At 35.5% G+C, this 17261-nt stretch overlaps 1 protein-coding gene across 1 annotated transcript in view; it reads left to right on the top strand.

The window, feature by feature from the left end:
- Window positions 1-15254, top strand: part of DLG1 (discs large MAGUK scaffold protein 1) — a 185211-nt gene extending 169957 nt beyond the window's left edge. The window contains exons 21-27 of the mRNA XM_085298703.1: window positions 1951-1992; window positions 5079-5129; window positions 7051-7152; window positions 7391-7563; window positions 11526-11635; window positions 12020-12111; window positions 14889-15254. Coding sequence (XP_085154829.1) covers window positions 1951-1992; window positions 5079-5129; window positions 7051-7152; window positions 7391-7563; window positions 11526-11635; window positions 12020-12111; window positions 14889-14995 — 677 coding nt within the window. The 3' untranslated portion in view covers window positions 14996-15254. The remainder of the gene's footprint in view (window positions 1-1950; window positions 1993-5078; window positions 5130-7050; window positions 7153-7390; window positions 7564-11525; window positions 11636-12019; window positions 12112-14888) is intronic.
- The last annotated feature ends 2007 nt before the right edge of the window (window positions 15255-17261 follow it).

Here is a 17261-nt window from a genome sequence, read left to right as displayed (position 1 = left end):
ACTAAAATAACAGGTCAAGTAAAGATGTTGAGACCTTGCTTTGATCACAGATGTTGAACGTGTAGGTTGTCATGCATTTCTGGGGTAGTAAGAACGTCACTAAAGATCATGTTTCTTCCCAGGACCTAACTCCTCCCTTATCCTCTGTATTATGCACAATGTTCCTGAASTTGCTTGAAATAAGTGGTATACTTCTATACCTAGTGTCAGTCGCTAAGCTATAAAATTACTTTTCTGAAACTGACTGCAAGGAGGTTTCTTGGTCTAGAGCAGAACACCAACCACAACCAACCTTTATGGCCTTTTGATCATGTCTAGTTTGAACATGATCCAGAAATTTTACCAGATGACTCTGTTATAAAAACAAATGGCTGGTTCTAGCCTTTATTTTCAGCACAGTCAGACTACTTGAAACTACCTTACAGTGCTTAATGCGGACTCTACTACTTGGACTCTGCAAGACATCTGCTGTTCTTGGCATTCAGACTTTCAGTCTTACCTCTTCATAAATTGTGCTGGTTCTCAAATTATTGCAGCACTTACGATTCTTAGCTGACTAGCCCAGTGTCTCCCTTGGAAGACAATTCTTTCATGTTCTATCACCAGACTTTTAAACAGCACTGTTTCCRTCTTCCACACCAATGTGGGCATTTGTTGTCTAAGACCAGAAAATTAAATGGCAGTAGTTCAAGTTGCTGCTGCTGCTCACGAATATTGGAAAATATCTCTCTGCCTTTCCTGCACAGAAATAAAGTAAAAGAGTTCAGTCAAGTCAAAGACTTGCATTTAAGCATATTAGTTCAGTTTTTSCAAAAACCTTTAAAAAATTAATCAGTTTACTTATAATATCTATAACAGTTTTATTATGTTTATTAATCACTAAAAGCATATTCATTTTATACCTGCATTCCTTCCTTCAGGGTCCCTTTACTTCCTTCTCTTCAATCTTGTAGTGGAGGAACCACACTGAATTTAAGATATTATGAAGATTTCTTGTGACAATTATATGCACACGGTTAACTTTATATTTTCAAAATTAATCGTATTTAATTTATGTATGTCAAACATTTTTATTTTGTGCAGTCTCAACCTGCAAACACTGATCTTTATCATTAGAAATAGACTCATTTTGTGGCATGAAAATTGGTTCCTTAGAATAAAGTTCAGGAGTATCACAGTTTGTATTTGTCCCCTAGACTTGTACAATTTTCAGGTGACAGAATAGATTGATACCAGGAAATACTTCAATTGCATTAAATTTAATTACCGTAAATATGTGAAATTTTCATTTAACACATTCTGTTATAAATATAGCTCAAAAAAAGTAAATATAAGCACCCTATAACTAGTGAAATGTTTTAAATACTATGCAAGAGATGAGAGTTTGATATTTATGCTCAAGTGTAAAAGGCAGGAGCTTTTGAAAACTAAAGCATTATTGGAAGGGGAAAAAAAAAGAAAAACAGATAGCAAACCTTAATTTTGCATTGCACTTCAGGTAAATTATTAAATGTGCCATAGAATAGTGTCTATTACTGAATTTACCACATTATGTTTCCTGAAATATTTTCTGCTCCTGGAGTCTTCATACAATTATTTAGTTGCCTACTTAAATAATATAGTTGACATATATAATCCCATGTTTTTTGCACAACCATCTTGAAGCATGAACACCAAAATTATGAGCTACATATGAAATATGAATTAGTGTACTTTTCATAATCTTATTTTGGTGTGCTGTGTAATTTTTTTTTTTTTTTGTTTTATTAACATCCATTCCTTTTGTATGAAATTGCTTGATCCTGAGAGGTATGAAAAGTACGTATTGGTTTCAGCATTTTGATGGTATCAGTATTGTCTTTCATCTGGATTATTTTTGTCAATTTGTTTTCTTTTGGACTCATGCCGTTAGTGTGTGTTCCTTATTTTTCCATTGTGTTGCAATTTCAGAGCATGTAACCTCTAATGCCAGCGATAGTGAAAGTAGTTACCGTAAGTGKTTTTTTTTAAGTTTTTCGTTTATTTAGAACTTTTGCTTAGTACCTCTTTCTTTGGTTCTGTTTGTCTGTCTCTTCTCGGTATTTGTGTGTTCAATAAAACTTCCCAGTCAACTTCAGGTGAAATCTGTATTCCTGTGTTTGGAGTACTGCAAAGTTGCTCTGTCTATATTTCGTTTTATTTTGGTCTAAGATTAGTTCAGAATAACTTTAATTAGTAATTTTGTAAATGATGCCAGTAAAGCTAGACCCATTAGAATGCAAATTTAATTTTGATGGATATAATTCTATTCAGTTGAGCTTAGTACTGGGAGCATAACTAAACTGTAGAACTTAAGTAATGTAGTAACTATATCTACAGTTTTTCACAACTGATACCTACATTTATTATGTAGATACTTTTAATGAAAGTGAAGATGAGCAAATCTATTTACCCTTGCTTTTCAGCTTTTGCTTACCAATTTTGTCAAGTGTGGCTGCTTGCTTCAAATTGTCTTCAAAGAACATAACATGTGTTCAGTGCTAGAGCCGGCTACAATAAAYTAGTGTGACAGGTGCTCCCCCTCGTTTTGAAGGCATAGCATCTTTTAAATGTTAGACTGAATTGGCTATTTTGTTACCCAAACTGCAACAGTACTACCTGTTCACACCGGGTAATGTGCTGTATGATGCCTCTGTGCAACGCCTTAAAAAGAGAAGAAAGTCTTGTCTCAGACCGGAGTTGGAGCCGTAATTCTGCTAGTGAGCTCCAGGCAGCAGCTCCCTGATAAGGTTGCTGAGCCCAGACCTGGAAGCCAGAACAGAGCGGGATGATGAAAAAGTTGCAGATTTGAAGGGTGAAGGAACAATAAAATACCTGCAGCATGACGCTGTCAGCGGCTTGCTAATTAGCTACTGGTTGCTCACTAAATAAGTGTTTCAGAAATAGGTATCGGTGGTGGGGGGGGGTAAAAAGGAGAGTGCTTCTCCAGCAGGTACATTTGTTTGGAAGCTGTCAGTCTGCTCRGAGACAAGCGGCATCAAACTTTTTCATACTGAGGAATACACTCAAGGAGAGAATTTATAAATATAGGTACAGAAATTCCCCAGCACTTGTGATGCCAATAGTGTTTAGACTGGAATTGACAAGAAGCCAATTACGTAAAAAAATAAATATATGTATATATACATATGCGTATATATACACATATATGTATATATGTATATGTGTATATATGTGTGTATACACACACACTCTTTTATTAAAATTTTTAAGTTCATCAGTTATGTAAAGACATACCATTAAAACTATCTTACTATGACAGTTTCTCCTTACATTTGTAATTTTCTTAGGTTTTTTGAGGTTTTTGTTAGAGCTTGTTTTATTTATTTATTTCATTATTGGTAGTACTAGGTAGATTTTTACTCCATTATTACTTCAGAAGCTGTGATTTTATTATGCAATTTCTTATCTGAACGTGTAAATCTAAGCATTTTTTATTAAAATCATTCTTTTAACTTCTTCTTACTGCTGTCTAATATGAAAGTTATCTTGATTACAGATGAGTACGGTTGTTCAAAAGGTTCATTCTATTAATATTCATTTTTCCAAAGTATAAAAAAGCAGTGACAATATATACTTTTTGCCCTCAATCAGGGGATGCTTTGTACTTGTTATTATCTCTTTAACAGTTTAACTAATTTCTGACATTACAGTAATAGGACTTCTCCCAAAAAATAGCTCGTTGCATGTCAGCTGGATCTTTTGTAGATGTATTGCTACTTGAGTGATCTACTACTCCTCTCCCCTGGCCTAAAAGAGGTTCTGAAAGTATATACTGTCTTTCTGAAATCCATTTGCATGAGTGACTTCTTGAGATATTGAAGTATACAGGTTGCATGTTTTCATGTCTGTCTTAACATATTCCTCACTTGCAATACTTAGAGAAAAAAATGATGTTCACTGATGTATTACAGTAATACAGTTGGAACACAGATTTATTGCAAATAACATAAATCTCATTATTCTTAATGAGACTGTAAAATTCAGAATTAAAATGTGCATAGTCTTTGCTTTGGATTAAGGAAAATATATACATATATATATAGGCAATTTATGCATTTATGAAAGACTTTGCCTGCCATCCATTTCTATGTGGCTGTGGTGTAGCATTGGTATGTTCYTTTGCCTATTTTGAGTATGACTCATGAATTCCAAAGAACATTCCAAAAGTTAACCAAGTGAGTTACTGGGCAATATTTTTATTTAAAGTTCACAGTGATGTCCTGTAATTTGAGCTTGCATCTTCAGAATTCTAAATTCTTTGCTATTGTGGAGTTTACTTTTATGATTCTGCAAGAAACCTTACTTTGTTGGACTAAAAATGGTTTTCAGAGAGATGGCAACTGAGGTATGTTTCAGATGCTTTCATTAACTTTTGAAAAGCTTGCAGCTGTCAAAGGATCAAAATTTACTTATTTTAGTTTCATTCACTGCTGATGTGCTTTCTGAAGCTGAGAATAACACAAAGCATTCTTTGTTTCTAAGGTTATCTTTAAAAATGTCAAAATAATAGTTATTTAGTACATACAGTCATAATATTTGTTCTTTGTAGAATTAGAGTGGCTGAAGGCTTTTGTATTAGTGCCAGTTTGTGGGGAAAAAGTCATAGAACAGATGCGTTCCTTAACAAACATGATTTCAGTTCTGTGTAGAAATAGAAAAATGTTATTTTAAATACTGACTTCATAGTATGGAGAATGTTCATGATGAAGGTGGCTTTGCCTCTAGCAGTGAATGAATTTATAATAGCATTTAAATAATGCATTAAAGCTCTTGTGCTTGGCATCAGCTAGACATGCTAACGTATCCGAAGAAATTATTTATATGATGTCTGTCTTACGCTTTAAAATTTTTTGTTTGGCTTATCTGTGTGATTTCTTTTATTTTCGTATAATTCATCACTCTTGGAAAATGTCCTGCATCATTATTATGTATATTTTACTGAGCAATGTCYATATCTCATTATGATTAAAGGAATTGACTTAAATATATTAGTTTAGAAAATAACACATAGATATTTTTTGCATTTACATTTTTAGGCGGCCAAGAGGAATATGTCTTGTCATATGAACCAGTCAATCAACAAGAAGGTTTGTAGATCTCATTTAATTTAAAATAAAGACTGTCTGAATTATCAAAATGTTTCCAGTGACTTTATACCCTGAGCACCATGATAAACTTACTTACTTTAAACTGTAACTGTTATTCAAGTGAATAAAGCATAAAGGCATAAAACGCAGTTGCTAAATTGATTTGGCACGTGATCTGAATGTGTGCTGATTACGATAACTTGTCATTATTTGTATGCTGTTTACATTGCATAAGTAAAATATGCTATGTTTAACGGTTTCATCAGTTTGAACCTCGCAAAATCATGGTTTGTTTCCTTGTTCCATGTTGCTTTAGAATTTTCTTTGCTGTTCTCTTTTTTTTTTCTACAGCAAAAAAGCGAGGCATTGGATCGCTTGTCTGTTTCAGTAAAAGATGGTAGTCTCGTCTCCCATCATTTCTTCTTTTGCTTCTTATATGGCTAATTTGATCAGCAACTGCTTAGTGACATTTTTTTAAGGGGAAAAGTTTTTTTGAAAAAAATACATTCTTTCAAACATATCCTCCCAATGAGGTAAATTTAAAATGAAAATTGCTAGAAAAAATATTTATTTTATCACACATTTAAAATAAAATGCTTTTGAAATGATTTCTGATGGGATCCTGTCGCTTCCTTTTTTCATCTTGGACCTGAMTTTTCTCCAGCGTGTGTTATGGGTGTAGGGTTTTTACTATTCCCATTCACCGTCAGAGGTGTGAACAGTTGATGTACATCATGTGATACATGCTTCATATATTTGTAATTAATCTGTAGAAGGGATGCCTTCTGGGAATAATTGATACCCATTCCATATAAAATATGACAGTAATTTAAGTAAATACATGTCATGTATCTACATGTATTTTGAAGGTTACAGTTTCATTTTGGTTTCATRCGATGAGTGGCCTGGCCCAGTTGCCTTTAATGCCATTACAGAACATGCACATACAGACTGCTCCAACTTGTTTAGCTTATCACCTGGACTCCACTTCATCAGTAACCTTCAGAAAGAGGTATAAATTGTTGCATAAAACAATTACAAACTAAATTATTTAGGTCATACAAATCATGGTTTTTGACAGGCTCTTGATAAAATCATGGGTGAGAAACGTGTGAGCAAGGCCATGTTAGAAATGGAGAAATRTTTAGAAGTGATTGGCCTTCCTCAGTGTGCTAGGTAAGCTACCTGTGGGCTAGGGAGCCCGAGCTTTGTTCCTTCAAATAAGCTGCTGCTGGCTGCAAGCCAGATAGTCTCCCAGAATGAGAAACAATTTTTAGCTGGTATTAGCTTCTAAGATTTTGATAGCTTAGTGGAAAAAAAGTTTAGTGAAAATTAGTAATTTCAGCTTGTCCTTAAATTACAGCCAGAAGCCATTTATAACTTTATAACCACTTAAACTCCTTTTAAAAGATGATACACTACATTTTATAAAGGTGTTAGTAGCTACAGATATTGTAGTTAAGTATTTTCATATATGGATGTTTAAGCTGTGGTCTTAGAGAGGAAGAAGCTTTTCCAAGAAAAGAAGAAGCTTTTCCAACAGAACTAGAGTTTCAAAAACTCTGCTTCTGCTTTGGTACCTCTCTTTGAAGTGTAAAGGTTTTCAGACTTTCCCTTTTGCTGCTTTCACTAGAATAAAGTCTATTACTTGTAAGAAGATTTTTCAAAGACCGTGTAATTAGAAACTGATCTTCAGTCACCTAGAGTAGTGATCTGAGGGTGAAAATCTAATGTCTCACTTTGACTTCAGTATTAATTGATGCATGTTCTTCAGTATGTTTTTTTCTTTTCTCACTTCCTGGAAGTACGTATATTTTTAATATTAAAATCATTACCATTTGATTAAAGCTTGTTTTGCTGGAATTTAAAGCTCAGCAAACATACTGTAATGTAACTGATGTGATTGTTTTATGTTTAATAGTCAGCTATACTCGACCTGTGATTGTTTTGGGACCCATGAAAGACAGGATAAATGATGATCTGATCTCAGAATTTCCAGACAAATTTGGCTCATGTGTTCCACGTAAGTCTCAGCAAATACTAAAGTAATTCTAAATGAGTTATTCCTGTTATTTATCCTCTGTATATTGAGTTAAGAAATGTTAATATTTTGTTATCTAAGCTTTTTAGGACTATTTTAATTGCCAATTATCAGTTTATAATGATTTTGCAGTATAAATGAAAGACTGTTTTTGCATATTGCAGGGGAAAAAAGCCCTTCTTTTTCTTTTGCTTTAAAAATTACTGGTTTATCTCTAAAGATACTACTAGACCAAAACGAGATTATGAGGTGGATGGACGTGATTACCATTTTGTCACTTCTCGAGAGCAAATGGAGAAGGATATTCAGGATCACAAATTCATTGAAGCTGGCCAGTACAATAATCATCTTTATGGAACAAGTGTCCAATCAGTGCGAGAAGTAGCAGAAAAGGTAAATCAGTGGCAGTTCTACTTTYGTTTTTTCAGATAATTAAATGACTGTGCTGACAGGGGAAAAGAGAGGAATGGTGAGAAGTCATTAGGAACCCTCTGATCTGAAMGAAATTTCTACAAAACTGGAAACAAAGCACATTATCCCACATGCATCTGTCAAAATAGCAAAAGCTTTGAAAGGCAATCGGAAAAGAATTAGGCACTAAAACAAATAGAGCATCAGTCTATTATTTAGTGAATCTTCAAACAAAGGATAAGAGAGAAGGTGGGAATGATCAATACTGCTTYTGCTTTATGTGTTTTTTGCTCTTGCAACACAGGAACTGGTGGTGATCAAGGAGAATGAACCTGAAAAGGAGCCAATTTTTTTTTAGTTAATCTAATTTAGAATAAAGGTAGTAGGATCCAATAAATTTATACTGAAATATTTAAGGAACTATTTAGAGCAATTTTTGATTCCATGGTGATTATCTTCAAGAACTCATACAGAGTAAGTTAGGAACCATATCATGGGAAAAGAGCATCCATAGTTTGTGGCTTATTATGGACAGAGAACAGAAGAAATCRTTGGAATTACAGACTAATTAGCCTAACATGCATGCAGAATTCATTAATGAAGAATATTGTCAGTGCTGGGGGTATTGTTTAGTATGATGGATATTTGATACAGATCTGTGTGGAAGAAGGTTTATCAAATTTGATGTTCCTTGTACTCTTAAATAATTTAATTGACAAAAGGAAAAGAGTGAATGTGATGAACTTGATTTTAAAAAGACCTTTCACATAATTAGCATTAAATTTTGAAGAAAAWTTCCATGAAATGCTTCTGCAAAATGAAAATGTTTCTAAATTTAAACTGAATTTTAACTGAGCTCTGTGAAAAAGAGTTGGAAGAAGAAAGCATATTTCTTACACTAAGATGCTTGTTTTAAAGAGAATTCCTTTGTGAGAAATCTTTATAAAGATTGGCATAAATTCCACCTTAAGTTGTTGTGAATGTTATTCTGTTTAGCTTACAAATATGATGCTTTGGGGAAAGAAAGCATTATCTGGCCTGTATGAAAGAAAAGCCAGTTGTTTTCTTTGTGAAGACTCATATTTGTGGGCACTTTCAATTTGTACAGGCAGAGGGTAAGTACAGTTCAGCTATGTGACATGAGAGTGTAACTGCTCCTCGGAAAGTTGCTTTGCCTGTTCTGGCCAAATTGCTGAACATTGGTGTTTCAGAATAGTGTAATTTGTTGGACTCAAAACCAGAGAGAACATGCTGAYGTTCTGTGGCTCATATTATGTTTTGTTCTGCTTTCTTTCTAACTGCATGAAGTAGAATGTGGCCCAGTGGTATATAAGGATGGAAATAAAGAAAAGGAAATGAATTACAAAATTGGTAAAGTAAATGAACACTGTTCTGCATAGGAAGCTGAGTGAAGTATGTGATTAAATGACGACCACAATTGTGTACAGTTAAATGATGAAACTGTTTATTGAACATAAACATYATAAACCCGTCAGCAGTCTCTTTACCTTGTAGCGCAGATATTCTTCTTCAGGTTCATCCTAGACTTGAACTTGGTAGTGGTTTTTTGTCCATCAAGTGCGATCTCGCTTAGTAAGGGACAGAACGATTGTGAATCTTTCATAAACTGACATGAAAAGCAAAGTATTGCCAGCTGCCACGGTGCTATTAATCTTTCGCACAGACACCATCAGACTTCAGGAAGGTGCAGCAATTTCTCCACTCCAGTGAACCTTCAAAGCTGTGGCAGTGGTGCAGGCTGATTGCTCTGGGGCTACCCCTTCCTTGACTTCCTCTCCTTTTCCCTCTTGAGATGAGTCTCTTCAGTGAATCTTATTAAGGGGATACAAAAGACTATTTCCGTATTTTATTATGAGGAATGCAGGGACTGCCCTGGCATAAGTGGCTGCTCCTGCCCCCAAAGTACAAGAAATAGTTTTCTTGCAACAGATTTGTAATTGAAAAGATTATGCACATTAATGCACATTAAATTGTGTTCATTCACTCGTGTTTCCAACTGATTTCTGTTCCTCTTAACTTTCTCATCTGTAACAGCAACTGCTAATGATGCTTTCTAATGCTATTGTTTAGTTATTGGAGTAGGCACTAAGTGCTCTTCTATGTTTTGCAATCAAATGCAGTACAGTTATAGAACTAAAAGAAAAAAAATCTGCTTAAATTTGCCATGAAGAAAGAGTATCTTCCAGTGACAAAAACTTGATAATTATATCATAAACTACTTGTATTTATTTTCCTTGTCTTACACATCTTCATCTGAAAGGAATTTTCAAATCCTCTTTTCTTTGGGGTTGTTAATCTCTGCATATTTGAGATCCCTGCATTCTTAGTGCACATTCAGTATCAATTTAGTATAAATGGACCCAGTTACATCTCAAAGTCCAGCACAGCTACTATAGTATCAGTCTAGTCCTCTACTCTRTACCCCAAAAACCTTTGTCACTGGTTATCTAGGCATAAGCTGTTGGACTAAACAGCAGTTTCTGCAAAAATACTAAGTGCCTTAACCCAAAATGGAAAATGGACTGGTTAATGTTCTTCATTCTTCATTTCCCRTGGCATATGCCACTTTAAAAGAGATAGCATGTAGAAGATGTGGGCAGGTCAGCACATATAAAACACTCTGCTAGAACATACAGACACCTTAGATGGTACCAGTTAGTATCCTGATCCATATACGTGACTCCCATGAACTTGGAAAACAGTTAATCCCCACCTGAAAACAAGCGGATGTGTATTGTTTATGCTGGAAKAATGTTTCACTCCTCTATGAGAATTGCCGAAATAAATTGTGAGTCTTTGTTGTGCGAGAGATCAAACCTAAAGGATTCTAGTGATCACTTCTGCTTTGAAGTAGAAATTTTTAAGTCATTTCAGATTGCACTTGCTTCCTTGCTCTTTAATGCAGCTTTCAAGGATTGGTCTTACAGGGACTCAGGGAGAGTGTTTCATGATAAAAGCAACCTTTGGTTTTATGGGGTGYGTGTGTTTATATCTTGGCTTGCAGAATTCTGCCATTCGTACTAGCTCTCCTACTAAAGCCTTTTCTCATTTTACTCACCTAAGAGCTGTTTTTTCCCCTCTTCTCTTGCTTTCCCTCCTCCCTATTGCTGTCTAAAATGTTGGTATCCCAAATTACTCATGAATCCCAAATTACTATGCCACATAGAAAGAAAATAAGCAAAAATATTTGAAAGAAAAGCAAATAATAGTGTCAGATATATGAGCTAAGGAACAGGTGAGTCTGTGGCACGACAAACCCCTGAGAGCTGGAAAATTGCCTATAATGGGAGAATGGTGGGGGGAGCAGCTGCATTTTGTTCCAACTGYCCAAGGAAGGATTCTGATTTTATCTTTTTGTTTCTGAAGAGATTAAAAAATAATCAGCCCAAATAAATTGCATCCACCATTTCAAATATGATGTTATACAGCACAATACCTGAGGGGAGGGAAGGGATTGTATTCAGTTCTATCTTAACTATTCTGTTAGTGGCAAATTCCTATGCCACCAGTGGTGGATATTTGCTCAGATATGCCAGTTAAGTCATGTGGCTTTGGTCTAAACTGAACTGGTGAGATGGCCACATCCTTAAAAGATCCTCAAAGGCAGGGGGAAGTGATTTTACTGGTGTAGTTTGAAGTACAGCTGTTCCTTTGGATCTATCATCATTGCTGATTGGGCTGCAACTTCTGCAGAAGGGAAGGAGGAAAGATGTCAAGAACATCTCTAATGATAGGTGACACCAACAGAAGAATGTTGTGGAACCCCAGACCAGTGTGGTGAAATTGTGATAGTATTAATGTGGATGCTTCAATTTCATTGGCTTCAATGGAGCCACATTTCTACTTCTAAATTCTTATTCTATACATGGCTATGACTTGAACTCTGCTTAATACCATTTTCCCTTCTCTCTCTTCCTTTTTAGGGTAAACATTGCATTCTTGATGTTTCTGGTAATGCTATCAAAAGGTTGCAAATTGCCCAGCTGTACCCAATCTCCATTTTTATTAAACCCAAAACAGTGGAAAACATCATGTGAGTAAAAGCAACATACCTCAGGCTAAATTGTTTGAGACTGTCATTGTATTTCAAAGCCAGTTTGCAGGTCATGTGAAGAAAAGTTATAGTATTTGTATTTAAAASTACATTTTTTTGTTGTTGTTGTTCATATAACTTCCTGATTCAATTTCTAGGAACTCAAATCCAAATCAAGAGTGCTTGAGATTGAATCCTGCTGTCTGTGCAGAATTTTAAGCAACCTAACATCAGGACAACTCATTCCCACTGCAGTCTCTATTTAGGTGTCTCAGAAGACTGTTTTTTACTAGGGTTAATGCTCAGACAGCAATTTAAAATCTTATTTCAAAAGGTCTCAAATATTTGATAGTAATTTCTTATGCATGGTGTTTTTAATCTCAGGGAGATGAATAAACGTTTAACGGAAGAGCAAGCCAGGAAGACATTTGAGAGAGCCATGAAACTGGAACAAGAATTTACTGAACACTTCACAGGTTTGTTTTGTTTGGGACTGTTCTCTTCCACAGATTGAAATTTTATTGCATGCTGCATAATTGCCACACCATTAAGATAAGGTTGAATCTTGTTTACAGGCTGGTCTGTGTTGCTTTGASGCATAGAGCAATCCTGGTACTTCTGCACTGGTACCAGTCTGAATTCAATAAACCTATCTAGAGCTTAATTTAGATCTGAAAAACATGAGAACGTTACTATTTTTCTAGTTATTGAAATGTAAATGTTAGCTTCATTGATGTATTGAATATTTAAAACTTGTTTATTGCAGAGCTCAGATTGCCTGGCAAAACTCTCTGTAGAATGAGATTACTTTCTAAGTTTTGAAATCAGGAAGYAAAGAATTTTGGTAATTAAACTTCTGGAAATTAGATGGTGCAGCATTATGGTACTCCAGCAAATCAAATACGTGCATGCCCTGGACCTAACTGTATAACAGCAAGGGATCAGCTGCAAACACTCAAACCGTGCTAATTTTTTGCATTGCGGCTTACAATATGAGGAGATTGATCAAGCTGGAGAGGGTAGAGACTGATCTTGGGGAGGACAGATATGGGCCTTGTCCCATCCTAGACGCTGGCTCCTTTCCTTCATATTACATTCTCTCTTTGCAGTGTTTCACTATTTGCTGCCCCATTTGCCTTCTTTWAGTGACTTCTTTCTTGTTAATGCAAAGCTTCTCTCTGAACCATCTGCTCAACATGGGCAGAGATATGGGAGAGGATGACAACAACTCATGGGAGGAGGATGGAGGAACCAATAGACTCCCTGCCCCAATCTTCCTGCTGCCTTGCTCTGTGAATTGTACACTACCTGTTGACYGACTTGAGTCTATCCCTTTCTGTCCACCCCCCCTTCTGCTGCTGTACCCCCACCCATCACTGTCTCTCCCAAGACTGCTACTAGCTCTCCCACTCTTCCCACAGCTCTTCATCTACATATACCCAAAAAGAGATTCTTGAAGTATATTGCAAATTCTTCCTATTATAGAGCTCCTTCCCAAATGACTTCCTAGCATGTCAGGTTTGCTTTCAGGAAAGTAGTACACTTTCATGTCTACTTCCTATCTAATGAGCTGATTTTAATAGATATTAGTTAAATATTTAGTTAGTAGCTGGTGTTCTGCCAGGTTTTCTCAGTGACATCATATCTAGCAATTCTTCAGGAAATTAAGAAACAGAATTCAAGATGTTTCAAAAAGTTATGGGCCTTTCTATGAGCTCTTACGCTCAGGGCTATATTTCTTGCTTCTCAGAAGTATAAGGCTTTGTTGACAAAGGCAGATCACAAMATCCTGTGGCCAGGTTTCTGTCCTTGATAATCCAGTTTAGAGCAAAAGGCCTCGTCTGAATATTTAAGATACTTGAAGATATTACAATCTTATTTACTACTTAGCATGTGGAGGCTGCTAGTTATATGATTTTGCTGGTAAAAAAAAAAATATGAGCATGAGCATTCTCTAATCTGTTAAAAWTACTAGATCATGTGGGATAATGGAAATTCACTTCCTGAGCAGGTTAATCTTAAACAAATTTAAACTTTGCATGGAAGCATGTGAAGAGCACATCCATCTTCTTGTTAAGCTTTGGAGGGGAGAGAATTAAATTTAGCTAGAGAGAAGTAAGATTCTGAAGCTTCTGGCTTTTTGTGCTGCAAATGCATTTCTGAATCTTTCTAGTGAGTATTGTGCCATGAATGTTGCACTTGAGCTATAATAGTTGAACAACTGCCTCCTTCCACAGGCACTATGACAATGGGCTGCAGACGGGGAGGAAGTTTTTAAGAGATCATAACGATGGCTAGGAATAAAAAGGAAGTAATTTGTATGAAAGCGAAGCTCGGAAGCATCAGCAATAACGCATAGAAGAGTGCATCGGATGTGCCTCCAAAATTGTCTTTCCTGCTAAACTTTATTTCTTGGATTATTAAACTGAGGTGGCAATCATAGATAGTATAAAAGAAGTTGTTATCTCCTGATGACGGCTATTTCAGACTGAAGTGTTGTATGAACAGCTCAAACTTCATCCTCATTCTCATCAGACCATACTTTACTCTGATATGCCAGAACATATCCATATWGGCTCATTTCTAATTATTTTCTAGCCTTGGAGAAAATACATACAACTTACACAATCTGAATATAAATTGYACTTTAACTGTGAAAGGAAGCCTATTGCCTATAAAACTAGAATTTGTTGACTGGAGAACAGACTCCATGAGTTCTTCCTTTTTCTGGCCAAGAGCAAAGATAGTGCTAGCAGGGAGAAAACTGTAAAGTCCACCAGCTTCTCTGTAGTGTTTCAGAATGCAGTTGAGGGGATTGTCCATCTCTATTACATCAAGCCAGCCCCCGACTGCCTGGCTGCATGAGATACAGCCCTGTAGTCTGTCTTGCCTTCTTATTACTGTGTTGGGAACATTAATGGAAGTTGGACCAGAAAGAATGCTGGAAGATGTGAATTGACTTATACCAATTCTAATGTGAAGTTAGGAAGGAAAAAAAAAACTTATGATGTGTTCATATTTGCAGTGCAGATTACTTCCTAACCACTGTCTGAGCAGGACAGACAGTGCTTTGGGTGTCCGGTAGTACCATCAGCAATTTGCTTCAGTCCCACCAGAAACCAGAGGTTCCAGTGGGTGTCCATTCAGCAGTCTAAAATCCTTTTGTTGCTCCAGAGGGAGAAAAGCTTAGAGCATCTTGGTTTCTGCACGTGCTAGAAAAGATGATTGCTGATTGCCATATTATGTTTTGCAGCTATTGTCCAAGGAGACACACTGGAAGAAATCTACAACCAAGTGAAACAGATCATAGAGGAACAGTCTGGGCCTTACATCTGGGTTCCAGCAAAGGAAAAATTATGAAAACAGATCTTTATTTTTCATTTTCTAACTGACATCCACTACTACATCTGACAACTCTTAAGCCCTTCCAGTGGAGCCTGCCTCTAGTTCTTTCCAGCGTGGTTCATGTCCTAACCATCGCACTCTGCAGTTCCCATAATGCTTTACATCTGGTGTCTCTCTTAGTTTAAAGAATTTGTGTTATTGTGTGTTGTTGTTTTGCCATTTTTCAAACATGACAGTGGAATGGCCTGGCCAGCTATTAGTTTGGGGTGAGGGTGGGGGGGAATTACTTGATAAAATTCCTTAATGTTTAAGGGAAAGTAACTTTCAAAGATTTTTCAAAAAAGCTTTATAGACATTCTTTTAAAATTTCATAACAATTGAAAGGAAAGTTGTATTCACGGAAGATGTAAATCATGAGCAACTTTGCACGCTTAACTTTAATAGCATGGTTTGGTCAGGGCAATCAATTTCAGGTTTTATTTTCTGAGTTAAATTCTTTTGTCATTATGTTTTCTTTCCAGGCAGTTAAAGAGAAACTTTTAAATCTTGAGTTAACATTTTCATTAACTCTCATTACTACTTCTCAAGGGATATTCATTTTCATAATTTCATATGAATATTCTTATAATCTATTTTTTCATTTTTTTGCCAATAAAATTGCTAGGGACAAAGATGTGTAATGGTTTTTAATCTTCCTCATGCAACACTATTTATAGTGTCTTACAAAAATTGTTTATAGATAATGGTCATCACACTTTTTGAGCCTAAAATATGTTTAGGTGCTAGGAAACCTTGTATTTTACAAAGGAATGCCAAGTTTCCATTGGCAGTAATACAGAAAACAGCTGCAGAGATGGTCTTTAGGGCAATGAGAGTGTGATTCGTAGCCTAAAAATGTGTGTGTTCTTAGGGGTCAGATTTTAATGAATATTTTACCCACAATAACTGCCTATTTTGTTATAATAAATATATATATATTAAACTTTCTTTAACTAAACTCTGTAACTATGGGAATTATTTTCTTTACATAGTTGCACACACATATAAATATATATATATATAAAAATATATATTTTTCTTTTACCACCTACTCCTAGCTTTTTGTTTTGAATAAAATACAGATTAGAATTTACTTTCCTTAATCACATGAAATTAAGTGGGCTATGGTGGCTGGGCAAGAAGTCCAGGGAATATTAGTAAAAAGAAAAAATATGTGCAAGTTCTCCTCTTTTCTACAAGATTTCAGATGTTTGTACTTTTTTCTTGTAATATGCATGTTTTAACCAAAGGGAGAACTCAGAATCAGCAGTACATTTTATTTTTCTGTGTTTGTTTATGGATTGCACAGGTACAAGATCTTCCATTTGCAAAGCACAGACTTCAGTGCTGAATGTTATAAATACTTCGTAGCAAAATGTGGAACTAACTTCAGTAACGAAACTCTTAATCCCATATTATTTGGTACCTGCCATGGCTTATTTCAAACCGATTGTTTGTGAGAGGGATGTACTTAATGACAGACACAGTGCTGTCACTCAACCAAACTAGCTTTGGTTTGTAAAGAATTATCCACACTATCCATTCCCTTTGTTAGAAAGAGGAGAACAGCTAATAAACTTTATTGTACAATGTGTTTGTCAAATGTGTTTTTAATTAAAACAGACCAGTTATTAGATATGTTTTTAAATCAGCTGAGATATCTAAATATTGAGAAATCTGCACACCATAATAATTTTTGAAGTTTTACGTAGTATATGTTTTTATTTTCCCTACCTTTTCTTTTAACCCACAAGAAAGTGTCTTTGTTCTTSTTTTGCTGAAAAGATTTGTGAGGAATTACTCTTTCATATATAAGGTAGTCTGAATTATTTCCATAGAGCTTTTATTCCAAGCATTTATCAACTATTAGCTAGATGTCACCAAATTCTACTTTACATTTGGGCTAAAATCCACGGTACTTAACTTTCATGGTTATCACGCTAGAGTGAAAGCTAGTCCCAGGTACCCAGGAGTTCTTTGGGGTTTCTTGGTCTTGTATCTTCTCTGTTTTTTTTTTTTTTTTTTTTTTTTTTTTTGGTTGGTTTTTTGGGGGGAGGGGTGTTTGGTTGTTTGGTTGTTTAAATTTTTCCTTGGGAAAAAATTCCCTTAGCAAAAAAAGTTGATTTTGACAGCCCTGAAGCACCTGGTTGACTTGCTTTATTTTGTGATTTTTAGGATTTTGCATTAATTGTTGTTTCTCTGGATCTGATTTTTCCAGTACCCATGTGCTGATATGTCTTTG

The sequence above is a fragment of the Rhea americana genome, unplaced genomic scaffold, assembly GCF_003343005.1.
Source record: "Rhea americana isolate MKP2758 unplaced genomic scaffold, rheAme1 scaffold_14, whole genome shotgun sequence".
Taxonomy (NCBI): domain Eukaryota; kingdom Metazoa; phylum Chordata; class Aves; order Rheiformes; family Rheidae; genus Rhea; species Rhea americana.
The sequence above is the reverse complement of the archived record's forward strand: the minus strand, read 5'-3'. Positions and strand labels throughout refer to the sequence as shown.